This window comes from Sceloporus undulatus, unplaced genomic scaffold (genome assembly GCF_019175285.1).
Source record: "Sceloporus undulatus isolate JIND9_A2432 ecotype Alabama unplaced genomic scaffold, SceUnd_v1.1 scaffold_12, whole genome shotgun sequence".
Classification (NCBI taxonomy): Eukaryota; Metazoa; Chordata; class Lepidosauria; order Squamata; family Phrynosomatidae; genus Sceloporus; species Sceloporus undulatus.
The window spans coordinates 3,311,028-3,338,874 of NW_024802934.1; the positions used below are offsets into that span (position 1 = coordinate 3,311,028).

The window sequence follows — 27,847 nt, forward strand, 5'->3', positions numbered from 1 at the left end:
GGGACCATATTACCCCGCTTCTAAAGTCCCTCCACTGGCTGCCCATTAGCTTCTGGGCCCAGTACAAGGTGTTGGTTATCACCTTTAAAGCCCTAAATGGCTTGGGTCCAAACTATCTCCGGGACCGCCTTCTCCCCTACAGTCCTCCCCGCGCACTCCGCTCCTCTGGGAGAGGCCTACTTCAGCCACAAACATCTAGGCTTTCGACTACCTCCCAGAGGGTATTTTCCATCGTCGCCCCCAGACTGTGGAACGGCCTGCCGGATGAGATCCGTCTACTTACATCCTTAGACAGCTTTAAAAAGGCTGTTAAGACGGATCTCTTCCGGCAGGTCTTCCCAGGATAGAGAACCCGGCCTTAGAAAAACGTCTGGAAAAGATACTGCTGCTCCCACTGGTTGCTCGTTGGTATGATGTTGTTGACCTTTTGGTCAGTTTTTAACTTGTATGTTTGTTTGTTGTTGTTTTTTGTTCTGTTTTTTAAATATTGCATTGAATTTAATACTTTTTTAAGGAGGGGAGGGTACCAGGAATTTTATATGTTTTGTATTTTAAACTTTGTTAGCTGCCCCGATTGTTCTCAGAGGGGCGGGATACAAATAAATATTATTATTATTATTATTATTATTATTATTATTATTATTACCAAATCATTTTGGTATCAGCTCTAAGGTTCCTTATCTTTATTTTACTTATGATGTGTTTATGACACATGACACATGTATTTTGTGTCTCTTGTGTGCTTGGGAGCCATCTCATGTGTGTTCACGTGCATACTCTTTTTCTTTTAAAGTGACGTTTCCTGCCATGCACAATTTGAGCTGCAAATGAGATTAAGTTCTTAAATGGATTACCTTGTTAGAGATATTGAATTTACCTGGATCTACACACTGTACAAATAAAATATCAGTGTGCTGAGAATGCAACCAATCATCAGCATCATGAGGGATTACACTTTTATAATGTTTGTTCAGTACATTATTATTGTTTAACTAGATGAATTTGTAAAATTTGGTTGTTTAACTTTACAGACAGAATCTTTGCTTTTATCCCATTTCAAGGTACTTCACATACTTCAGCCTCAGAAACTAAACAGCTAGATGCAGAATAAATATTTTAAAGGCAAGAGCTTTTTTAGCCTGAAGCCAGAAGAGGTAAACAAAGAAGGTTTCATCTTCTTCTTTTGCCTCTGCAGGACTGAATGTGAATGACTGTGAGATAACATGATACCCTGTGAAAGGAAAGAGCTCAAATAACGATTTACTCATACTCTAGATCAGCCAGAACAAGCTAAACCAGCCTTAGCTCACAAATACTATAAATGAAGCACACAAAAATCATGAACAATGATTCTCAATTTTTTTGATCCTCCTATTTAGGACTGCAGCTCTAAGAATTATTACTATAGCAAAAGGGCCTTCTGGGAGATGCAATTCAAAATTTCTGAAGGACAAAAAGTGGACAACCACTGCTTAAACCATTCTGTTGAGGCTTACCCAGAGGCATGGTAATTGTATGTTAAGTGCTGAAATAGTTACTTATTGCAATCCTAATATACATTAGCTTTAATAGTTTTCTAGACCAATGGTTCTCAAAATTTTGAACTATAGATGTTTTGGACTCAGAGTCTCAGAATCCCTGACAACTGATCATGTGAGGAGGAGAAGGGGGGGGAGAGGCAGAAGGAAGAAGAGGAGGAAGAGGAGAAGGAGGAAGAGAAGGCAGCCCCCTGCTGCCCGCCACCATGAGAGAGGCAAGGCGGGCTCCAGGTGACTGGGGTGGTGTAATTTTGTTGTCCCTAATGGTGGTGCAACTGCATGGCCATGCCACCACTGATGACAATGGGACTTAAACATCCGTGGATTTTGATATCTGCAGGGGAATCCAGAGTGGATCCCCCACAGATACTGAGGGCTAACTGTTTCACTGGATTCAGAATAACATATATCTGAAGCCAGTGAAATTGCATCCATTTTAATTCATAAACAAGGTAGTGTTCCTACTTATCCTTCACAAGGACTTCACACTGGTAATGGAAGGAAACAGTATTAGTATCAGGCAGAGCTCAGGGTTAAGTACCAAGATTTGCAGGTCCATGTCATGACTCTAAGTACCTTCAGTGTGAAGTGAGGCTAATCCTTTATGTGCATATTGCTTTTTCTATCTGTAATCTATCTAATTTGTTACACTGGGGGAAAAAAGCTAACTATTTTTAAATCATGGAAGATTTTTAGAGCCAGCTGACTCCTGCATATCATGCACACTGTCAGCCAAACAATACTATACAATAATTGAAAATCGAAGAAAACGGTGTAAAAGTGCTGGTTTTTCACATTTCTCTAAAAGCAATTATTATTTCAATCAAATATATCATGCTGCACATTCATGATGAAAATATTTTCCTATGAATAGTTAGATAGTTACAAAGAGTTAACAATGTATTAAAAGCACACAATGTGAATGATACTATATTCTTTTTTTAAAAAAATTACCATCTCAGTATAAAATCAGTTTAGATAAAAAGTGTAACCGCAAAGCCGAACAGGCTGAAGGCATAAGGTACTGTCTTAAACTTATTGGTTCACCTAAATCAATGCTGTCCTTGACTACTGGTGAATCTCCGGAACCTCAAGCAGAGGTTTTATAATTTTTTTCAGCTCTCATACTTGAAATGTCAGGAAATTAGACCTTCCCACACAAAGCAAAGATACCATTACTGAGCTATAGATTTTGTCCAGATGGGCAGATCATGAACTAAATATGACATTTCTTATTTGCATAGGGTAAGATTTCAAGTATGAGAGCCTATTTCCTCATAGCACTGAACCTTCAAAGCAAGCAAGCAAACAAACAAACAAACACAATGCAGACTCAAATCAAACCAAAACCAATGTGGCAGTGATCCAAATCACATCTTGCATGTTGTTCTCAGACATCAAACACAGTTTTCTGCACTTGCAAAATCTTACTGTTTTTGCCCTGTGACTTCTAGAGAACCTAATAACCGAGGCTCTTAAGAAGTTCACCTAATAACCCTGAGGTCACCTTATCTCATCATCTCCTCAATGTCTCATAAATCACAGTTGCCTTAAGGGCACAAAATCTCAGGGCCTTTGGGCATGTGATATGAGGCTGAGGAAAGGAGCTTGTATCTCTCTATTCTGAGAATGAGAGAGTCTGGGCATGTAAGACAAGAGTCACAAAGATAAAAAAATGTTCATTAAAGGCACAGAGACAGGGTGACTTAACTTAAAGTCTTCACTGCAAAGGAGGAAAAGGAACTGAAAAATGTAGGCCATTCAAGGAAAATGTAGGACATGACAAAATAAAAGCTAGAAACACTCATACAAAGATAAATTCATGCTTGTTAGGCATGCTCAAAATGGAGGACATTTTGGAATTCCTTCTGGACAGAAGGCTGAAATGTAGGATGTATCCTGGAAAAGGAGGACATCTGGTCATCCTGCACAGAGAGGACAAGTGTGTATTGGAGAGGGGCAGTCTGGACCAAGATTTTAACAAAATATGTATCACCTGAAAAAAAAATGCAAAATGTACAGCCATAATCTGATTTGAAGATAGATATTTTTTTAAAAAACTTTCTGCACAATATTAGGATGAGCTGGACTGTTAGTATAGCTGGGTTAGATCAAGGTGAGGAAAGCTTCTTTGGAGAAAAGGTGGAGTATGAATTGAGAAGGGAGGATGAAAAAGGAGGGGAGAAAACAAGAAGGTGAGTGTAAGCATGATCACCAGCTGGGTGGTGGTAGAAATAATATGGCTTCATAAAGCCTTTGAGGTTAAGTACCCCAGCATTCCCCAATTATTCTGCTCCCTAAAAGGCATGAGGCCATGCTTCCCTAGGCCATTTTAGGCGCAGGAGAGACAATCACCACCACCATCAAGAAGTAACACAGAATATGACTTGCAGGTCCTTTCTTTATGGCTCATTTGGGGCAAACATTAAAAAAACAGTTAGTGAGAGGGCTTGTGGAAGGATGCAGCTGGGTTAGAAAGTGTGTGTGATTTCCCCCTTCTGTTTAAGACAAGGAGCTTTTTTTAAATAGTTGCTTCAATTTCTCTGCAATTAACACTTTTTCTCCCTTCCCTAACAACCTGCAAACTCATCACCTGTCCATTCTGTACCTGGATTGTCTTACAGCATTGTGTTATATCATACCTTCCAACATTTCACAGATGACAACTGGGACCCATTATCCCAAGCAGTATCAGAGTGTGGTCAAGATGGCAAAGGTATGAATGAGGAAGAACACACAAGATAGGAGAGACTGCTGCAGTTTGCCTTTGCTTGAGACTACAGGGAAGATTCTGCCACCCCTCTCCTTGCCTAATAGGAACACTTGGAGGGTATGCTGTCTGGAAGCTGATGTCAAATCATCTGCACAGGAGAGAAGCAGGGGCCTTACTCTGGGGTTGTGATCTGCACTGGGTGACACTTTATGCAGGGTGATGCCAATGCTCACTAAACATCTGCTTTTGGACAGAAACAGGATGTGGTGTTTGCCTGCATTCCTTTAAAATGCTGAGATGACGTGAGTGAGGTGAGGGTCAAGTGGGAGGAAAAAGGTTAGGCCTCAGGTTATTTAAAATATATATATTTAAAAATATATATATATTTAAATAAGATTCTTAAATTTTCTTTAAAATATTACATTTTATGAAATTTTCATTTTAACCACATGAAACTATAAACACATGAATGCATTTAGGCTGTGCCTGTGCTACTGTAGCTTAAATGTATAATTTTAATTTTGCTCGTTGTTTATGTCACAACTATTGCCATTACATTCAGTGATACAGTGGTACCCCGGGATACGAATGCGCCGCCTTACGAAATTTCTGGGTTACGAAAAAAATCCATTTAAAAAAACTGTTCCGGGTTACGAAGGTTATTTCGGGTTACGAAAAAATTTTTGGTGCTTTTCGGCGCTATTTCGCACGAAATCGCGGCTTTTCCCCATTAGCGCCTATGGCTTTTTCGCCTTACGAAGCTTTTCGGGTTACGAAAGCGGCGGCGGAACGAATTAATTTCGTAACCCGGGGTACCCCTGTATACTGGAGCTATGATTTATGAATAACATTAGTAAAAGAAATAAGGCCACCCGACTTACCGGTCCGGCCTGCTGCGATGGAAAGAGCCATGCTTTGGGTTCTCCTGTGCCTGCCCGTGCCCCCAGCATGCCTTGCAGGGGATGGGCGGCCTTCTCATTGGCCTTGAAAGGAGAAAGAGGCGGGCCTTCCGCTCTTCAGTGCCAAGAAACTATATCTCCCAGTGTCCCTTGGGAGCGGAAGTGTCCTGGATTGTCTGCCCTGGTTCCTTGGCGCAGTTTATTGGCTCGTAGGCCGGAGAGGTGGTGCCTCCATCTTTCCCGGCCTCCTCTGGGGCTTGGCCTATTTAAGGCCATGTGGCAGCCTGCCTGGGAGCCATTTTAGTTTGGCTCTCCCACCCTCCGTCCCTTGGTTTGGGTACTGTACTGTCACAACTTTTTTAGGTCCTGGATCTGGTGGGCATGGTTTCCAGGGCTGTGTAGCACTGGATCAGGAGTCCTTCAGGACCCAGGAGTGCTGAGGGCATGTGGTGTGGCCATTATGGCCAACATCTCCCATTGACTAGGGACTTAAGAAAGAACATGCGATAGTCCGGTTGCATGCCTTTGATAGGGCGTTTACCGTTGCCCCTATGTCATTCTGAAGCTTGGCCGTGACCAGGAGTTGATTGATAATCCAGATCTGGACCTCATGCTTTCGGCCAACCCTACCCCTATTATGGTTTGGTTTAATAAAGTTGTGGCCTTTTCCTCCAATCTTGTGTTTTGGTCTTCCTCGGCAACTTCCTTCCAAAGCAAACATTATTAAGGGTTCTGTATGGGATGGTATAGGAGGAAGTCAACGGGGTGGGTGGCACCATGAATTAGCACAACAGATGACGCCAACCCTAGTGATGCCATTGCAGAGGAGACAAAGAAAAAGCACACAACTGAACAACCTTTAGAGGCACATAGCCTCTTGTTCAGTTTTATTTGCAGTTTTCTCCACATCCAACATGTATCCTTGGTAATCAATATTTAGCAGATTTAAAAGGCAAGCACAAATATGTATAGCAGTTTTATAAATTATTCATGTTGCTTTTCTAAAAGTTGCATAGCAGCTTCACCTGAATTCTTGATGTATGTTTGTATTTGATATTACGCTATAGTTAATATTCTGTATATAAGACCTTTCTAGAACAAGATACTGAAGAGTTTTCAGATAACTTGTCAAAGAGGGAGATAACACTGTGGAAGCTCTATGTGTTAACATTCATAATTTAGAACAGTTAGGGTTGAGTTTTTTGGAATATAATTCTCATAATCCTCCAGCTTCCCAAACTAAATGTTCATATGAACTGAATGATTCTCAGAGTTGTGGTCCAAAAATGCAATCTTTTCCAAGCTCTGGTAGTGTCCTTAGAAAAAAGGTTATTTAAGTTCCTGGGGCCTGTGGGTACTATCCTACTTAATAGATAGTGATTTCTGAAGAACACAATGCATTTTTCAGAATAACATATCCTATAAATATATAAAGACTGCCTGGAGTGTATATTCATTTGTTCTTAAACAGTGCATTTCACTGAAATACTCCATAAATGCACCTCATCTTACATAAGCAAACTGTAGTTTTGTGCTATTTCCTGGCTGACAATTTTGCATGGTGCATGTAGGTAAAGCTGACCTAGTTGGAAATGCATCTAACAAAATGTCATGAGGCTTGAGGATTCATATCATTAACAGAGCAGATTAGCATCTTAAAAACAGCTTTTAAATACAAGCTAACTTAATTGCTCACTAGAGCAGTTAGAGGCAATAAACATTATGCCCACAAATTAAGTGAAATGAATGACAGAATTAAATTCTCTTGACAAGCATGCTAATTTCAGAGTGTTCTGTAATATACAGAGAAACCAGGAAAGCTATTAATAGGGTTGGGCTTTTTAGGGACAAGTGACACTTCACACACAGTTGGACATGGTTTCTCATTTAAAAGCAATAGTATTTTTATAACAGCTAATGCACATAGTTGTTCCCTCCATATGTTTAATATGCATGATGCATGTGGTCAAATCAACAAAGCAGTACCCATGCCTGGTGCCAAACAGCACATTGTCCTTTTCATGGTAAGGTGAAAATTTAAGTTTAATTTGACTACAGTGGTTTTCTTATTTACATGCTTCACTGTGCTGCGAATGCATGTTGTTTTCTAACCTAGCCATATGGCTGCAATGATATCATTTGCAAAACCCTCCCTCCTCTTGGTCTCCCATCCAGCATATGGTATTAGTGAGATGATTTCTGGTTGTCTGGCTGAAAGGGGCTGTAGCCATCACTGTAAGAGATGCCCCTGTAGACCACATTAGGTCATACATCCAGCCCCTGTATCTTTCAGAGCAGTGTGTGCAACAAAGTACTACATACAGATCACTTCACAAAGCAAACACACAAACAGTCCTTTCTTTTTCTATAGGAACAGTGATGTAATTATTTAATGGTCCTATACAACCCTAAAGAGTTCCCATACTTCGGTTCGAATACTGATTTTAAAAAAAGGAGACTGCAATCAGGAAATCAGAAAAAGACTGGGATTAGGAAGGGCAGCTGTGAAAGAACTGGACAAGATCTTAAAGTGTAAAGACCTATAGCTGAACATCAAAATGAGGATCATCCAAACCACTATCACCATGAATAGATGTGAGAACTGGACAGTGAAAAAAGGTGATAGAAAGAAAATCAAGTCACTTGAAGTGTGGTACTGGAGAAGAGTGCTGAGGATACTGTGGAAGCTAAAGAAGACAAACAAATAGGTTCTAGAACAGATCAAGCTGGAACTCTCTCTGGAAGCCAAGATACTAAATTGATACTTTGACCACATCATGAGGAAAAATTAATCATTAGGGGGAAAAGCAATGATGCTAGGAAAAGTGGAAAGCAGTAGAAAGAGAGGAAGACCACATGCAAGATTAGATTCAATCAAGGAAAATATGAGACTGGGCCTGAAGGACCTAAGCAGAGAGGTAGAGGACAGGGGGACTTGGAGATGTACACAGGATTGTCATGAGTTGAAATCGACTCAAGGGCAGCTAACAACGACAACAAGAACTCTAAATAAATGAAGGCCAGATTTTGTTGCAGATAAGTGACAAATCCTGATGATAGTATGGTGGTTAGCAGTCATTGTGCTTTCTGAAATCCACATTCTAGTACCCGATGATTGAGCATAATTCACATGCTGCCCAATGCCTGTGAGGCAATGTGCCAGCAATGTTGTGCTCTACCTGCTGCTGATATTGTCACTGCTCTGTGTTTGCAAGGCATTATGACATCATGACAGGATAAAATGTGCATGGAGAAAAGGGCAAGTGGGATGTGGCAAGGAACACCCCAGCCACCTCTATCCTGCCTTTAACCATTCCCTCTGTGAACAGAATCATGTCAATGTGAGTGTATGAGAACAAACCATAACAATATGTTATGTGAAGGAAGGAAACAATACAGAACACAAATGTAAATAGTAAAAGCAACTTAATAGAATATAATACAAAAAATCTCTAATGGGAGCATTTGGGAGTGTTTCAAAGCATATATCACTGTGTGAATCTACTAAGTAGCAGAATGGAAAGCCAGAGGCTGCTCAGCTCATTCTCTTCATGTTATTTGTCAACTGGAATTTCCAAGTTCCTTTGCTACCTGAGGGAGATTTCTGCCCCACTCCTGCCAACATACCTCAAAGCATTTGAGTGTTCAAACGCTATGCTATTTTGGGCCTTATTCTGTTTGACACTCCAATACCACGGGGGAGAGAGAGAGAGAGAGAGAGAGAGAGAGAGAGAGAGAGATAGATAGCACTGATCCTGATTGCCAGGCACACCCAGGACATGCTGAGCAAGGAACTAACATTTGCTTACTACTTGTTTTTTCAGCATACCACCACTGATTCATATTAAATAAGGTTTGAAGATATTTATCAAAAAATTGAGCTCAGAATCAAATGCATAATGCCATAGTGTCACATACAAAGTGTCTGATGCATAATGTTTGGCTGTGATGAGAGTTCATACAATCTGCCTTTTAGGGGTGTAGCTATGAGGGGATGTGGACATTGCTCCCATCAGTAAGAATTCTGGTCTCCCGCAATGAATTTACTCCCACCCCAGTTCTTAATTTCTAGCATGCCAGATACTAACGGCCCATACAGACAGGCCAAAATAAAGCTGCTTTGGGTCACTTTGGAGGTATGCTGTTTATTTGACACACACATCTTAAGAGGCCAGAAGCTACGCCAAAGCTGCACTCTGGTCCTTAGGACTGGACCATGGCTTTGGTGTGCCTTCTGGACTCTTAGGATGCATGCATCATTTAAACAGCATACCTCCAAAGTTACCTGAAGCAGTTTTATTTTGACCTGTCTGTACGGGCTCTAAGACATGGAACATCTCTTACACCTAGAACTCTCTTAGCTGTGTTTGCATTTCCTTGCTGATTCTGCCTGCCCCTTTTCTTTGGATGCCCAAACTGTATTTCTAAAAGCTCAACTGAATGTTTAAAATTACTGCATGCTAGAACTTGGGAACTGAATAAACATTTAATGTGGAGTATCAGCATTGGGGGGAAGTAAGCAAAACCCTCATTTCCTCTCCCTTAGCTACATTCTTGTTAGGTCAAACAAACAGCAAAATGAGAAGTCTTCACATCAACTGTTTCAAAGCAATTATTTAAATATAGTCCTCCAGACTGATTGATCTAAGATATCAGTTGGGTGGACTTGTCTTCTCACAACCATTTTGAAATCTAACAAGGACTATGAAATAATTTTCTCCTTCAATTTTTTTTATTATAATACGTTAGAGACCCAGCATAGCATAGTGTTTGAACACTGCTCAGCCATGGAAACCCACTAGGTGACCCTGGGCAAGTCATACATTCTCAGCCCCAGAAAATCCCATGATATATCAAGTGAGAAATGACTTGAAGGTACACAACAACAACAACAAAGAAAGCATTAGAAAAATGGCAATGTCCGCGATTTGATAAATTGTGGTTTTTGTGGAATGGGGATTTAAGATGGTTTCACAAGGCCTTCCTATATTGACTCTTCATCTACTTCAGTCTGATCAATCAGAGATGTCGGGCTACACAGCTTTTACTATTAGAAACTGTCTCCTTTAGAACCTTTTGTATTTTCTTTTGTTTTGCACATTTGTGTCTTCTCCATTAAAAACATACAGTAAAACAGGTTCAAGACTATCAAGATTTTTTTTCATGCCAATTTGTTTTTGGTACATTTGGTACAGAGCAAAACTGTATCAGCCTCTTTACAAAGCAGACTAGCAATCTCTGTGATAGGCAATCAGGGACTAACCTGCCCACTCCATCCTTTGGAAGTCCAATTAGCAAGCATCCAGTTTTAAATAAAATGTTTCTATCTGTGTTGCAAGGGCATTATCATGTGGACTCAGAGTGATGCAGTTGCCAGGATGAAATAAATCAGTCCTTCCTTGGATGGGGGAAAGGTTTTTTTTTTTCTTGGTTCCTTGAATTTTCTCAGTTGTGATTTCTAAGAAACCAGATGGCCAGCTTAGTTGCCTTTGCTCTAATTCAGGTAAGCTCTTCACAAGCCTATTCTCGATTGGCCCCTGTAGAGTTTCATGGTATCAGTAAACTGTTTCCCTTTCAGGAATATACATCTTCATACATTTTTCTTTCATGGATAACAGTATTTAACCATTACTCTCCCCACCACATAAGGTAGGGATGGAAAGAATATTCATAGATATACTGCTATACTAATTATCGCTTCAAGGAACATAGAAAAATGCTTTATGCCTAGTCAGACTATTAGTTAATCTAGCTGAGTATTGTTTACACTGACTAGTAACAGCCTTCAGGGTGTCAGACAAGAAACTTTCCCAATCTTTCTGGAAACAGTTTCATCTGACACCTTTTATAGGCATCTACCAGTAAATCACCATCCCATCTCAAGCCTTATCAAGAGAACTATATAATCCCATTAACCTCTTTGCTCATGGATCTATTTTTAAAAACATATACTGTATTTTCTGGCGTATAAGACGACGGGGCGTATAAGACGACCCCAAACTTTTCCAGTTAAAATATAGAGTTTGGGATATATTCACCGTATAAGACTACCCCCTTCCAACACACATCAAATAAAATTTTTAAAAAACATCAGATTTGATTTCAATATGGTAATTTTAATTCAAATGCTTATGAAATGCAGGTACGTAGCAGGAAAACTTGTTGTATACAAAGCCTGCTTGGATTGGTCAGCTCTCCCTGCCTGTCCAGCCCTCCCTGTCTCCAAGACTATCAGAGCGGTAGCGCAAACACTGCTCTTTTTTCCATTCCCCGCGGCTGTTTTTGATCTCCCCCCACCATATGCGGCAGCCGCAGATTTTCCACTCTGGCTCGGAAGTTTCAGCACCTGTCATATCAGACCCCCGGCGTATAAGACGACCCCCACTTTTGAGAAGATTTTCCTGGGTTAAAAAGTAGTCTTATACGCCAGATAATACAGTACTTCACCTATGAAATGTCTGAACAATCAGCATGACTCAGTGGGAATGAAGATTAATTCTGGAAGATAGCAAAAATTATAGTTGCTGGGTACATATTCTATCTGTTTATTGGAAGATACCAAAACATTCTGATTGAAGGGAAGCCATACAGCAATTAGGGAAAATAAAAAAGAAGATGCATAATACGTATTCCAACTGTCAAATTTATTTTGAAATAGAATTTGTACTAATGAATCACAAGCCTATGGATGGTGGCATGTAGTTGCCATGGCTCTGATCCGGCACTGAAAGGGGTGGTCTGTTCAGCCCCAAAATCTATAAGGGAACGCTTATAAAATAAAGTGAAAGAAAATGTTAAACTTTGTAACTACTGAAACAAGTTATACACCGTATCAAGCATCCTGAGTTAAAGTCCCAATGCCACCATATCACACCATGCACATAAACTCTGATGTTACTGACCAAATGCATTAGTTTCCTTCTATTTATCTACATTTCCTTTGGTCAGTGCATCAGACATAATTCTGACAAAAGAAGGAACATAATTAATTGAAACCTAATTTCAGTGAAACTGCACACGGAGAGTTTTTTGTGGGTTTTTTGGGCTGTGTGGCCATGTTCTAGAAGAGTTTATTCCTGACGTTTCTGCACTCTCTGAAGATGCCAGCCACAGATGCAGGTAAAATGTTAGGAATAAACTCTTCCAGAACATGGCCACATAGCCCGAAAAACCCACAAAAAACTATGGATGCTGGCCATGAAAGCCTTTGACTTCACAACACACAGATAGTTTGACAGAAATGGTTAATGTGGCACCATATCATCTAACCTTGGGGCCAAACAGACCAGCCAAAATAAAGCTGCTTCAGGTCACTTTTGAGGTATGCTGTGTAAATGACACACACATCTTAAGAAGCCAGAAGCTACGCCAAAGCTGTGCTCCAGTCCTTAGAACTGGAGCATGGTTTTGGCATGGCTTCCGGCCTCTTAAGACAACTGCATCATTTAAACAGCATACCTCCAAAGTGACTGAAAGCAGCTTTACATTGGCCTGGCTGTTCAGGCCCTTCGAGTCTTATTCTTCCACAATCTGAACAGAGAAGGTAAATCAATGCTTAAAAGAAATATGAGATAGCATGTTAGCATAAAGGCAATATAAGATCACCCTAAGAAGGGCTAGAGCTTCTTAGGTAGTATTCAGAAATTTTTAGTAATTAATTTTAAAGAAACCTTGCGTTTTCAGCATCATAGTATGTGTAAAGCAAAATCTGGAGACAAGAATTCTTTTATAAATAAGATGCTGAAGCAGACTAACATGGGTTACCCCTGTGGAAGTTCACACAAATCAGGCAATATGTCTGCACAAATCTCCAAGTGACCATCTGCTACTAGTTTCCTTCTTTGGGAGCTAAGATTCAAGGAGAGGCTTAATCATGATTTTGCTAAGTGCTTAGGGAGGGACTAGAGCACTAGGGGTGTAGCTGTTAGGAGAAACAGCTGAGCCTATCTCTTTAGAAAGAAGTGTGTCAAAGTCCAGTGAAACTATTATGGAGGGAGGAGGGGGAAGACAGAGGGACACAGTATTCAACAGATGCTGCAGAGATTAAAGGAAGCAGCCAACAGCTCATCATTTCTCTGGAGTTAGTTCTAATACTGGAAAAAAACTGCTCAGAAAAACAGAATTAGCAAACCATGGACAAAAAGACAAGCAAACTGTGCTCCAACTCCCGTTTTCTAGTTATATAAACAACGAAATAATTAATAAATTACACATAGGCATATTTTTTTAAAAAAATCATTAAATCAGAAAAATAGCTCACATAACAAACCTGTTTCACCATTTGCTTCAAATTAATTTATCTTTTAAAATCTAATTTCTGTTTAAATTGTAAATTGTATGCATATGTACAGGAAGCAAATCTTTCTGTCCAAACTGCAAATCCTCCTTAAATCATTGTAAGAAATTTGGCATGCAAAAATTATTTGACCAATGTAAGCTTTATTGGTTTAGGCCAGACAAAATGTCATACTAACTATTAGTACTAGATATTTGTAGAAGTAACCACATTGAGTTTAAAGTCATTTACTCCCAAATCAGTGTAACAGGAATAAGCAGAAATAATCTGGACTACATGAGGCCTATAGTTGCTGAAATTTGGCAGTAAGTAGTCACAATTTCTTTTTAGGGACAGCTATTCAGATTTTTTTAAAAAAAAATAATTTAGTTATTCATGGTACAGAAAAAATGTACTTCTGGAAAGAAAGCACATGCGGGTACAAGGCTGTCTCAGTGGCAAGAGGCTACAAAAAGCTGTTACAACTGAAGTCTTATCTCAGCCATTCATAGCTCATGAACTCTGAGGCAAGTGACCTAATTTCACCAGCTTCCTTCTTATTCTTTCCACTCCAGTCCAGTACACTCCACTTTAAAATAACTTACACATCTGAGAGAACAAAACAATTTTTCTAGTGCTGAGAAATCCTGATGAGATGATCAAAATTTTGACAAGTCTAAACATATTCTGTACAAAATGCACACTTGGTTGTATTGTGAAGTAAACATCATTTTCTTAGCAAAAAACCAAACTTTCTGTGTAGAAATATTATTGTCTGTGCAGAAAATGTTATTTCCTGTGCGGAAAATGCTATTTTTGGACACAAAAACACCACATGTAAATTTTGTACAGAATAAGTCCTTCTTTGGCTTCACAAACTCTGTTATTTTCTTTTTTTAAAAAATAAATTTTATTGATTAAAAACAAAACAGAAATACAACAAATACAGAGAAACAAGCAAAAACAAAATCAAAAACAAGATCAAAAACAAAACAACACCAACAACAACAACAAAAAAAAGGAAAAATATAAAAAGATACATAATAACATCACTACGAACTGAAAATATTCTAACAACACCACACCTAATTCCTACACCTTAAACTAACCCACAGACAGACATTTAAAATCCCTTCCCTTCCTCCAAGTTGAAGACATCTGATTTTTTATGAATTTTCTCTATTAATCTTCTTCCTTACATTATTATGTTCGTTCGAACATATCCCTTCATAATAATTCATATTGTATCAAAGTGTGTCCATTGTCAATTCCCAATATTCTTTTATAAAATAATTAATTTAATACGATACATGGTAACTCAATTTCACATTAGACTCATCATCTTTCCTATGTTCGAGTAGTCCCCATATCCCTTTGTACACCCCTACATCTCCTTAGTGCTACTGTTCCCTTTGTGCATCTACCACTGTAACTTCTTGATATTACTTATGACTCTTGTTTCAATATTATAGAACACTATGTTATATTAAATAAGCAGGTTGTTTTTTAAGTTCCTAACATTTTTCCTTTTTATGTTCTATTCCTGTGTTTTCTTTATTTGCTCTTTACAATGGTCTATAATGGGTGCCCATATACCTTCCCATCTAGACTCTTCTCTGTTTCTCAATAAGCTTGTAAGTCTATCGGATTCTATCATATCGAATATTTTCAGGTACCACTCTTTTATCTGCAGATTATCTTTACTTTTCCATTTTCTTGCTATCGTCATTCTTGCAGCGGCTATCATATAGAATATAATTTTCCCATAGTCTTTTTCTAAATCCTTATCCTCTATCATACCCAGCAGAAAGACTTTTGGTTCAAATTTAATTTTTATATTTAATATATTCTCTAAGTCTTTGTGGATTCGGCTCCAAAAGTTATTAATTTTCTTACAGTCCCACCACATGTGCATATAGTTTGCCTTTTTACATTTACAATTCCAACATTCTTTCTGGTTATGATTGTCCATCTTGCCCAGTATTTCCGGGGTTATATACCATCTATATTGCATTTTTAAATAGTTTTCTTTCACATCTGTACTTAGTGTATATTATAGCCTAATTTTCCAATTTTTTCCCATTCTTCCAATAATATTGGTGCTTTTAGATTCTGTGCCCAATTCATCATGTATTGTTTGACTGTTTCATCTTCCATCTCTATTTTTAACAATAATTTGTATAATTTAGAAATAATATGTTCTGGATCTTCAGTCATTAAAAGTCCAAATGTTGAATCTTCTCTTTCTATTTGGTGTTCTTTATTATCTAATTTAAATCTTTCTATAATTTGTCTGTATAAAAACCAATTAACGCTAAATCCTTCTTCTACCAATTCTTCCATTGTTTTAATTTTGAATATCCCTTCTTCCAATTTTAACAAGTCCTTATATCGTACCCATTCTGTTTCTTTCATCCTTTCTCTCCTAAAGAAGGCTTAATTTATCGAAGGCCACCCAGGGATTTTAGTTATGAAAAAAGGTTTATATTTCTGCCAAATTCTTAATAGCGATCTCCTTAAGAAATGATTATTGAAATTTTTATTTATCCTGATTTGATCATATAACAGATAACCATGCCAACCTACTACATTGTCAAAGCCTTCCAATTGTAAGATTTTTTCAATTTTAATTTGTACCCAATCTTTGATCCAGGTCAGACAACATGCATAATAATATAATTTATAGTTAGGTAGTCCTACCCCACCATTCTCTTTACTATCTTGTAGTACTTTAAATTTGATTCTTGCCTTCTTTTTGTCCCAAATAAATTTAGATATTTCTTTGTCCCATTCTTTAAAGGGTTTGTCGTTGTTTATGATAGGGAGAAATAGAAATAATAGTTTGGGGGGTAACACACATTTGGATTGCCGCAATTTTCCCTAACCAAGAAATTTGAAGGCCCCCCCCCAGCTCTTTAAACTCTGTTATTTTCAATGATGTTCTCACAGATGACAGAAAATTGACAACCATTGACAATGAACATTTCATGAAATATATTCTGTTAATGAAGGCTGAAATAAACAGCCCTGAAGGGTTAGCTTGAAGCCACTCCTTCTGAAGCTGGGTTAGGACCACAGCAACAGCATTCCACAGCCCTAATCCACCTAGAAGCTGTCTGAAAATGGAGCAGCAAAGAGCCTCTCCTTTTTGGCCGGCAAAAAGCCAGCTTTTTCCACCCTGCCACAGCCAGAAGCTGGCTGTAAGGCACTCCGGCAGCATGCAGTGTATAAACACAATGCCCCTGGAGTGTTCAGAAGCTGGCCCATGTCTGGGCAGCTTCGGAATGAGCGCCATATAAATCCTGTGCTCTGGAAGCAGCCCAGACAGTGGTGCAAAAGGGCCATCTGTTTTGGCCCTAACTCAATCATGCTAATAATTTTTAGGCATTTTAATTACTTCTTTACTACAACAACTCCACTGGCTACCTGACTGTATGCAGCCACAATTCAAAGTGTTGGTTATGACCTATAAAACCCCATGCAACTTGGTTCCAAGTTACCTGGTGGACTGCATCTTCCCATATAAACATGCTCAAGGTTAGAGATCTTCAGGGGCTGTTCTCTCCATCCCATCATCCTCACAGGCATACGATCTGCACAGAGAATAGAGCCTTTTTTGAAGTTCTAGTCTCTGGGATTCCTTTAATAGGACTCCTTACCTCCTTAGTGTCTTCACAATTGCAAGTGAAAACCTTACATTTTTAAAGGCCTCTGGAAATCTACAAGGGAGGGACTTTTAATATTGTGCTACACTGGTTTATTGCTTTTTGTTTAACTGAAGTATGCTTTTATCTGCTTTAACTTTGTTACAGGACATTCAGTCTTGGGGTAGAGAAAAGGCAGAATATATAAAAATAAGCAAATACTAACAATTTCACTGATTGGGGGGCTTGTACAAAATAGAATGATTTGTTCCAGAAACAACATTCTGTGAGAAACACTTTTTGTACATCACTTTATAATATATTGGGAGTGGGTTTACACAAAATATTGTGGGGTTTTACACAAAAACAATGTGTGGAGGTTTTTTTTGTGTGTGCAAAATAATCTTTCATGGGTTTTCACAAAAGATGCCAAAATAGTAATAAAATAAATAATAAAGTCCCATTTATTTATTTTTAATGTAGTGTGTGGACATGTTGAGACACTCTTTTTTGGTTCAGGATAAAAAAACCTATAAATGTTATTTACATCATTATGCACAAATGTGCACTAAAAGTAAAAAAAAGAATTGCACTAAACTGAGATTGTCACACTTTGCCATATCATGAGAAGTTATGACTCCCTAGAAAAGATAATAATGCTTGGTAAAGCAGAAGGCAGCAGGAAAAGAGGAAGACCACGTTAAGCATGATTAGACTCAATTAAGGAAGCCATGGCTCTGACTCTACAAGATCTGAACAGGGTTGTTGAAAGGATGACTAGGAGGTCTCACAGTCATAGGGTCACCATAAGTTGAAGTCAGCTTGATGGCAGTTAACAATGACAACTTACCTTGATTTATTGGCAAGGAAAGGTGCTTACCTATTATTTAAAAAATAATAATTTGATGCACCTCTTTCACGTGTGCCATGATTCAGTTCAATATTCAACAGAAGGTACTAAGCAATTAAACCAGTCCGTTATGTAAATACACTGTCATATCTCCATGTTACACTGCAAACCAGATAAATTGCAACGTGCTCATTATGAAACTCTCTCCACCTTTGCAAATAAACTGAGAGTAGGTGCTTACATTATTTTGTGTACATGCTGCCATTCATCTAGCCTGTGATGTAATATGAAAATATGAAAATATTATAGTGCTCTATGTACCTTACCAATGCACAGAATCACAGGTTTAATGAAATGTTACGTTTACAAGAGGAAAAGGGAAATTATTGGATACTATCAGTTTCCAGGACATGGGTGGAAGAATTAACCAATAAGAGTTGCTTATGATTCAGTTGTGAATATTTGAGATATACATTTACAACAGTGATAAAGGTAAGCCAGAAAAATATACATTTTCTTTAACTGCAATCCATATACTCCACTAAAACACTATTCATCTATCTTTAGGTCACTGTCTGAAATTATTGTGCCTTTACGTCAAAGTGGAGGACCTCCTTCATCCTGAGGATCAAATTTAATTGCTGAAAATAAAAGTCTTATTTTAGCTTAAAGCTAACAGTACAACCTTTTGGAATGATGGGGAACACATACAAAAACTTGTGAAAGGAGCATCACCATAACATATACCCCTAAAGATCCTCAAGAGGGTCAGATCTGGCCCTGGGGCCTGAGATTCCCCAGTCCTGATTTAGGTACTCCTTTAAAACCTGGGATTTGTGCCAGTAATTCCATTGGATGTCTGTCAATTTCCGGTTAGTTTCATCTGCATGGTGCCTTTAGGGCAGACAATTTAAATCTCATGCTAACTTGAATTAAGAAACACCACTGTAATGACTGACATAAGCTGGAAATCATTGGAACATTACTCATTAGCAACATTACTGCACGTGGCTAAGCACAATGTATGCACTAATAATTTTTAAAATGCCACACCTACTCCCAGTTATGCTGAACAGTTGAAGAAACAACTCTGAACAAGAAAATAATGTGTATATAGGCCTGTTACAGACAGCCAAAATAAAGCTGCTTCAAGTCACAGTGGAGATATGGTGTTTCAATGATGCATGCGTCCTAAGAGTCCAGAACTCACACCAAAGCCATGCTCCAGCCCTAAGGACTGGAGCATGGCTTTGGTGTGGCTTCTGGACTCTTAGGACGCATGCATCATTGAAACACCATATCTCCACTGTGACCTGAAGCAGCTTTATTTTGGCTGTCTGTAACAGGCCATAGTTTCATCACTGAAATCCCTACAATTGTCAACTTATTCAATAAGAAATATTCTGGATTTTTAAAACATTTTCAGTTCTGGTCATATATAAGGGATTCCATTTTGCTATGCCGTTATATTTAATGGGACTTGAGCATCCATGGATTTTGTTATCCTGGGGGATCCTGGAACCAAACCTCAGTGGGTAACAAGGAGCCACTGTATTGAGGTCCCAAGTAATTTAGGGTTTTAAATGTCATCACAAGCACCTTGAATTCAGTCTGGAAAGATATTGGCAGCTGGTGTAGTTCTTTTAAGACTGCCATTACATGCTGTCTATATCATATTCCACCCAGCAATTCAGCTGCTGCATTTTGCACTAGTTGCAGCTTCCAAGTCTTATTTAGACATCACTACCATTCAATTTAGCCCAAATTCTGATATAAAGCTACCTGGGGAAATGCACCACTCATACCTACATCTGGAGAAAGTGATTTGATCTTTAAATCCAGAGCAAACTTCCACTTTCCCCTTGCTCTTGAGAAATACTGATGGCAGATTACTTTTAATAGAAATACCCGACCATCTGTTATCAAGTGACGTTATGTTTGGGAGTGAGGGAGATTATGAGATGACAATTCCTGAAGCAGTTGTGATCCAATGGGGGCATGCATGCCTTTATAAATATCTTGAGGATCAAGACCTGAGGGGTGGTTCTGTTGCAGCCACATTCCGCACTTGTTATATGAACTGCAAATGAAAAGCATGACAAGCCGAATGCCAGCTCGTGCCTGACTGAGGATTTGCCAGTACTGGATGATGACCAGGCATTAACATTGCTACAGAACAATGACTCATCTTGTATCCTGTCTCTGCTGGAAACTAACTATGGATATAGGAAAAGGTCACCTCTCCTCAACAGGGAACCAATATTTGAAATAATGCATTATCAGTGTGTGTTGTGGTGAGGAATGTTCACTAACCTCAGCTAGTGATCAGCTTATACCCTAAAACCGTACTGAACATTTTATCTTATCCTGAATATTTTATCTTAATAAATCAGGCTCATTTACAGTTTTCTCAACAACCTTCCTGCTTATTTTTAGAAGTTGTATGGTAAAATCCTAACATACTTTTAGAGACATTGGACAGTAGAATTAACACGACAGCATTCATATGTACCCAGATGGGATATACTCTATTTTGGTGGTCATCTGATTTCAGTTTAGTGACAAAAATATTAAATTGCAGGAAATTGCTTTAGGAAAAAGCTTGAATCTGCCACCTTTTCAATAAGATTTTGATAGTGATGCTGAGAATTGACCTCTCTCTGAATACAATCCAGGCTTTGAGCATAACTTATCATCAAATCCTTCACAAAAAGGCCCAAAATTACATTTTTAATTTCTTCAGCTTTGAATGGAAAATTAACATGAATGTTACTTAAAATTCAGGAATTCAAGGGAAGATTGTGGTTCATAATATGTCTTTTTAAATGTTTTAATCTTGGGATTGTTTTAATTGGTTTTTATTTGTTCGTTGACTTGGGAGCCCTTGTGGGTTGGGAGGTGCTATAGACATACTATAAACATACAAACAAACAAATAAATACTAGAAGCTGGTTTTCTAAAGTCAAAAGGATGAACTTTCACACCTTTTTTTGGACAGTACACACTTTGGATCATGCCCACGACTAAGGACCTGTGACGTTCAGGGTAGATTGGATGGGGATAGGGATGCTGGGGAACACGGTGATATCCTTGCCCCTGCTCCATCTCTAAGCCTTCTCTGAACACAGGGGGTAATTTCTCAAAGTACCTGCTGTCAACTGACCAACAAATACACAATGGGTGGAGCACCTTACAGTAAACAAGATAGGATACTGGGGGGAAACACACGAAGAGGTATTAAAAAACAGAAAGTTTATTTCTATTTTTTTAAGCAAGACTGTGCATGTTGTGTTAGCAAAGCAACAAACTTTTATTTTCTATGCCAATGAACCATATCTACAAAATTGTTTGGCGTATTGACTATGCGAGCCAGTGTGGTGTAGTGATTTGAGTGTTGACTATGATTCTGGAAAGCAGGGTTCGAATCCCAGCTTGGCCACATAAACTAACTGGTGTGTGACTGGCAAGTCACACCCTCTCGGCCTTAGAGAGGATGGCAATGGTAAACCCCCTCTGATTGAAGAAACTTGCCAAGAAAACCCTGTGATAGGTTTGCCTTAGGGTCACCCTAAGTAAGAAATGAATTGAAAACAAGCAACATACACACATTGTTTATGTACAGGTTTAAGACTACACGCTTGAGGTCCAGTATGCATAGATTATATCTTCATGCTCAGTTGTACAGCATTTTGTTTGGGATATTTTGTGTACTCTCAGGCCTGCACACATACTTTATGGCTCCAGGTGCTCATTTGCTGATCTAGGTAAACAAGTAGCAAACAGAGTTGGATTCTGCCCCCCCCCCCAACTAATGGAGAAAAGCATTGTGTGAACAAATTTATTTGCTTACTTACATGTACGTTTCAGCCAATCTATGCCTGTCTTACAAACAAAATGTCAGTGATAAAATTTTCAAATTATAGTGATGCATTGGGAATTTTGTTGTGTGCCTTCAAGTCATTTCTGATTTATTGCAACCTTAAAGTGAACCTATCATGGGGTTTTCTGGGGCTGAGAGTGTGACTCACCCAATGTTTCCATGGCCGAGCAGTGAATAAAACCGTGGTCTCCAGATTTGTAGTCCAACACACAAACCACTACACCACACTGGCTTTCATTTGGAATTACTCTAGCTCAATAGGAGAACACATGAAAAAGATTCAGTCCCAGGCATCTCCTGTTTGAAGGCTTAGACGCTGCTGCAGAATCTATATACTTTTGGATGTTGTTGGATTGCAATTCCCATCACTCCTCTGTGCTTGGTAGGTCTGATGAAAGTGGAAGTCCAGCAACATTCAGAGGACACTATTTAGCTTATTGGACTGATGGTATAATCAACACAAAGCAGTGGTGTAGTGATTTGAGCCTTGGACTCTGACTTTGGAGATTAGGGTTCAATTCCCCTTTGGCTGTGGAAACCCATTGGGTGACACTTGGCAAGTCACACATGCTCAGCTCCAGAAAACCCCATGATAGGGTTGTTTTGTACAACTTGGCAATAGGTAGGGGCCAAAATTAAAACAGACTAAACTTTTTTGGGCCACAGGTTTTAATTAATTAATTAGAACTAATTAGTATTCTTTCCATCCTCCTCTTCCTCTGCCTGGCCCTCTTCTCAGGAGAAAGCCAAGTGGTGGTGGAGCCTTGCCTATCCTTCTCCTCTGCCTGGATTTCTCCTTGGGAGAAGTCTGTGTGATGGAGGAGCCTTGAGGGGTGAGTGTTTGACCCTCTTTGTCCTCCTCCTCTGCATGGCCATCTCCTCAGAGGAGGCTGAGTGGTAGAGGAGCCTTGCAGGACAAGCACTTGCCCTTTCTTCTCCTCCACCATATGACCCTCTCAATAGGACGAGACTGAGTGGCAGAAGAGCACTGATATCATTTCACATCTTTGTGGGCCGCCTGAAATCCTTTCGTGAGCCATGTACGGCCCCTGGGCTGTATGTTGTGCAGGCCTGAGTCTCTATAACTCAGAAACAACTTGAAGGCACACAACAACAACAACAAATAAATAAATAGCACAACCTACAACCAAGTAAATATAATAATTAAAAACTGTATAACAGATAATACTGTTGTAACCTTGCAAATTAAATTGGTATTATTATTTCCCCGCCCCCAGAGCACAGATTGTGGAAGGGGGCTGAGGCTGAAATAAAGTTATTAGTTTAAGGCTCCAGAATGAATGTATTTATGACATAGTCTGGACTAGTATAATGTGCCCCAAGCATTAAACAAGATCTGGAACAAGGACGTAGCCAGGATTTTGGGAAGGGGGGGTCAAGACTAAGTGCCACCATTTTGAGAGGCTAAGAGCCCCCCCCAAGACACAAAAAGAGGGTCGAGCGTTTACCCGCAACACCTTGATGACACCACTTTAACTTCCATTATGGCTTCGTGCAATGGAATCTTGGGAACTGTAGTTGAGTCATCTGTCAGGTGCCACAACAAACTACAAATCCCAGCATTTCACAACATGGAGCCAAGGGCAGTTAAAGTGGCATCAAACTGGATTATTTTTTCAGTGCAGATGCAAACTGAGTCCTTCCTCTGAAGGTGTTTACATCAGATAAATTCAGCTCAATAAAGCAAAGTGCAGCTGCTCAAGCAATGAGCGGCAGCCACTCTGTTCATGCTCAGAGACACTCTGCTCATGCTTTGACACACTGTATTCCAACATCTGAGCTGAGCTACGAACCCAGGCTGCATCCACACATTTCATTCCCACTTCCAAGAGGGATTTTTAATTTTGAGACACACACACACACACACACACATACATCTTTTAATTCCAAGACCTACCTACCTATCTATCTATCTATCTACCATAATTTTTAATTCCAAGCCTTTCTTTTTATATTAAACAAACCCCTTTAAGAGAATCCTATTTTGGGAGAAAGGCAGGGTATAAAATCAATAAATAAAAAAATTGTAGTGCAATAGTCCATCAGTGCATGGCTTGCATTATAAGACTTTATACCTTTATACATTTAAAAACTATTAAAATCACAGTAAGCTCAGAGTGCTACAGAATCATGGAATCATAGAGTTGGAAGAGACCCCTAGAAGGGTCATCCAGTCCAATCCCATTCTGCCATGCAGGAACTCCCAGTCAAAGCATCCTCAACAAATTATGTAATGGAGGTGTCCATCTGCATTGTAGAAAGATATACTATAGATTAATGCTATGGAAAATCACCACCTTGAGTCCGTATATTGGGAGAAAGGCGGGATATAAGAAAATAACAACAACAACAATATCTGGATATTGTAGTTTTGTGAGACATTTAGCCTTCTTTGTCAGAGAGCTCTGGTGGCACAAAACATACTACAAATTGCAGGATTTTCCATAGCATTAAAGCAGTGTTGAACTGGATTATTTCTGCAATGTGCAGCCTTATTAAACTGCAGTTCCCATCAGTCTGTGGTGCTGCTGGATGATGGGGCCTGCAGTCTAGCATTGCCTGGAGCAGGGCCATAGGACTCCACAGCCACGATTCATCATCTTAGATTGATTCCATATATTAATTAATTAATCATAAAAACATAGAGTTAGAAGAGACCCCACGAAGGGCCATCCAGTCCAACCCCATTCTGCCATGCAGGAACTCTCCATCAAAGCATCCCCATTGACATGCTGAAAAAGAGCCAGCTAACTGTATTTTATTCTATTTGTCTTTTAAAAAAGAGAAAAAACAAGGCTGGAAGGAAGCCTCTTGCGTTTCTGCATCACAGACCCACCTCTTTTTTGTTGTTGCAAAAATCCAGAAATGACTGTTTTTGAAAACATGAGTCCATTCTCAGGATAAATGTCCAGAGTAGAGCCTGAGTCTCCTTTCTCTAGACTTCCAAAACCCCAAACTGACCCTGAGAGCATCTGGTCTGACCCCAACTCAAGGAAACTTGGAAATCCTGAAAGTTTAGATCAATGACTGAATTATTGAATTATACAAGGCATAGTGGTCTCAGGGTTTTGCTGAAGCTCAGTATGCAGCAGCACAACATTATTTTAAAAATATAGTGCATTAAATTACCTTCAGTCTATGTCTATGAGATGCATATGAAACATACATGGATCCCATCTCCCAGTATAATATCCCATTAGACATAATACTGTATATCAATATACCCAAATCTGAAAAACTCCAAAATCCAAAATACATCTAATCCTCAGCATTTTGGGTAAGGGATATTATTATTATTATTATTATTATTATTATTATTATACTATATTGCACATGGATGGATATAACAGCTAAAAGTTAGAAGTCACCTTTTCTTTCTTTTCTTCAGTTCTCCCTGAGGGAGGAAGGGGGGGAGGAGGAGGAGTGGAAGCCGGACTCTGAAGGAAATGAAAGCGAATGGAGTCACAGGGACTCCCTCCCTCCCTCTCTCCCTCCCTCTCCCTCTCTCTCTCTGAGCTTCCAACACTGGTGTTCAAGCTCCTTCCTCCCCCCTCCCCCCTCCCCCCTCCATTAAAACCACGGAGGAGAGGGAAAAGAGGAACTTTTGTTTTGTCTTTCCTCTGTTCCCTCGCCGTGGTTTTAATGGAGGGGAGGGGGGAGGAAAGAGCTTGAACGCCCCCAGGGCCTGATAGGGGGGTTCTGACCCCCCCACCCCCCCCCCCCCGGCTACGTCCTTGTCTGGAAATACACTCTGAGCCAATAAATCAAGTGCCTAATCTTATCCAGGTTACATATCAGCAATATATGTTTGTTGCAATTAAGCATGAGTTAAAGGGGTACTTTCCTTTTAGCTTTTCTTTCCTAGTATAAAAAAGGTACCGGTTATACAGATGAAGTACACTAGTGTAATGTTCCCCCCACCAGATCTTTCCTTTGTAATTGTATTAACCTAATACCAATGAAGCATTCAATACTGCAGGCAATATTCAATTATTCATTCTAGCCAGAGTAGAAACACTGAATCCATTAATTCAATCTGTCTACTCCAGGTGGAGTTAAAGCAGGATTTAGCCCTGATGAAAAATTGCCTTCAAAATAACTGGGTAGGCTAGGACCCCACCAATTTTACACTTGGTCCCACTGAAGTCAAGCAAGGTGCCTCCTCTCAGATAAGCAAGAAAGCATTGCCAGAAATATTCACAGTGCCATAAATGGTTGAATGATAGGCTTACAAGGGGTACACCTACACTGTAGAAATAATGCAGTTTGACACCACTTTAAGTGGGGTAGTTTAATCCTATGGAATCCTGGGATGTGTCATTTTACAAGGCCTTTAGCCTTCTCTGCCAAAGAGTGCTGGTGCCAGAAAGGGTTGATGGAACAAATGGGTTCCAGAACAGATCAAACCAGAACTTTCTCTGAAATATAAGATTTCAAGCATGAATCAGAGTGACCAGAGGTCCTCCTTTTCCAGGACTTGCCCTATATTTCACCTTTATGTCCAGGAGGAATTAAAAAATGTCCTCCACTTTAAGCATGAATCAGGGTGATCAGAGGTCCTCCTTTTCCTGGGAATGTCCTATATTTCACCCATTTGTTCAGGAGGAATTAAAAAATTTCCTCCACTATATTATTATTATTATTAAGCTTTATTTTTAAAGCACTGTAAATTTACACAGTGCTGTACATAAAAAAATAAAATAAAATAAACCTGCCTAGGGCATACATTCTATAAAATTAAACATAATACATATATTACCATTTAAATAATAAAATATAGCAAACCACAAATAAAAATAAACGCAGGATAACAATAAGCATGAATCAGGGGGGCCAGAGGTCCTCCTTTTCCAGGACATGTCCTATATCCCACCCTTCTGTCCAGGAGGAATGTCCAAATTGTCTTCCATTTGGAGCATGGCTAAGGAGCCCGACTCAGGGTGACCAGAGGTCCTCCTTTTCCCGGACCTGTTCCTCCATTCCCGGGAGGAAAGTCCCAAAGGTCCTCCACATGGAGAAGGACTAAGAAGCATGCCCTGACCATCTGTTTGGAGCTTTGCGTTTGGGCAGTTTCCTGGGATGTCCTACATCGGAGGGTGCCTTGTCCTCCTTTGCTGTGAGGTCCTCTTGCTCCAATAATAATAATAAAATAATAGATTTCATTTATATCCCGCCTTTCCAAAAGGATCAAGGCGGGTTACAAGAACTACATAAACAGATACAGACAGCTAAAAATGACATCTCCCTTATCCCTTGCTCTAACTACAACACCAACACTATAACTACCAATCAAAATTAGCTTCAAAGAGACACATTTTTAATATAGGCAAGAAGGCGCACAACGCACAACTCACAACCACCATCCCCATCAGGAGGCGAAGGAGAGAGCTCTGCTCAGGGGATGATGGGTCTCTGAGTGCCTCACCTGGGATGGCCAGGTTGGCCAGGGGGAGGGCGCTGAGGCTGGGGGGCAAGGTGCCCATCCAGTCTGCGTTGCTGCCTTCAGATGCCATCTTCATCCTCTCCTTCTCTCTCTCTCTTTGCCTCCCAACTGCTCGGTTAGCCTCTCCTTCTCGGGCTCCACCCGGTGGGCCACATGGCCCTCCCTGCCAGGCTCCCCCAGAGCATCAGGAATCCGCCTTGGGAAGCTTTGGCACCTGGCAGGCTGCCTCCGATGCTGCCAGCCAAGGACTGGGTGCCTACCTGGCCGGCAAAAGGAGAGAAAGAGCCCTCTCAGCCAAGGCTGGCCACTAGGATTGGGCGGCCAGAGAGGCAGGCGAGGCTGGCAGGGCTGGCACCGCCTCATCCCTCTCTCTGCCAGGGAGGGATGGGCACAGAGCAGGCTGGCTTTCCTTTCCTCACTCTCCCCACGAGTTTGTGGGATGTTGTGTTTGACTGTATTTCAGTGTTCTTTAATGTTATCAGCCGCCTCTGTCTAATTGGAGAGTAAATAATAATAATAATAATAATAATAATAATAATAATAATAATAATAATAATAATAATAATAATAATAATAATGGTTGG

The 27,847-nt window shown here is 39.7% G+C and overlaps 1 protein-coding gene across 1 annotated transcript in view; it reads right to left on the bottom strand.

The window, feature by feature from the left end:
- The window catches only part of LOC121917197 (PI-PLC X domain-containing protein 2-like), a 42,609-nt gene extending 15,200 nt beyond the window's left edge, over nucleotides 1-27,409 (bottom strand). The window contains exon 1 of the mRNA XM_042442935.1: nucleotides 27,246-27,409. Coding sequence (XP_042298869.1) covers nucleotides 27,246-27,339 — 94 coding nt within the window. The 5' untranslated portion in view covers nucleotides 27,340-27,409. The remainder of the gene's footprint in view (nucleotides 1-27,245) is intronic.
- Between the last annotated feature and the right edge of the window lie 438 nt (nucleotides 27,410-27,847).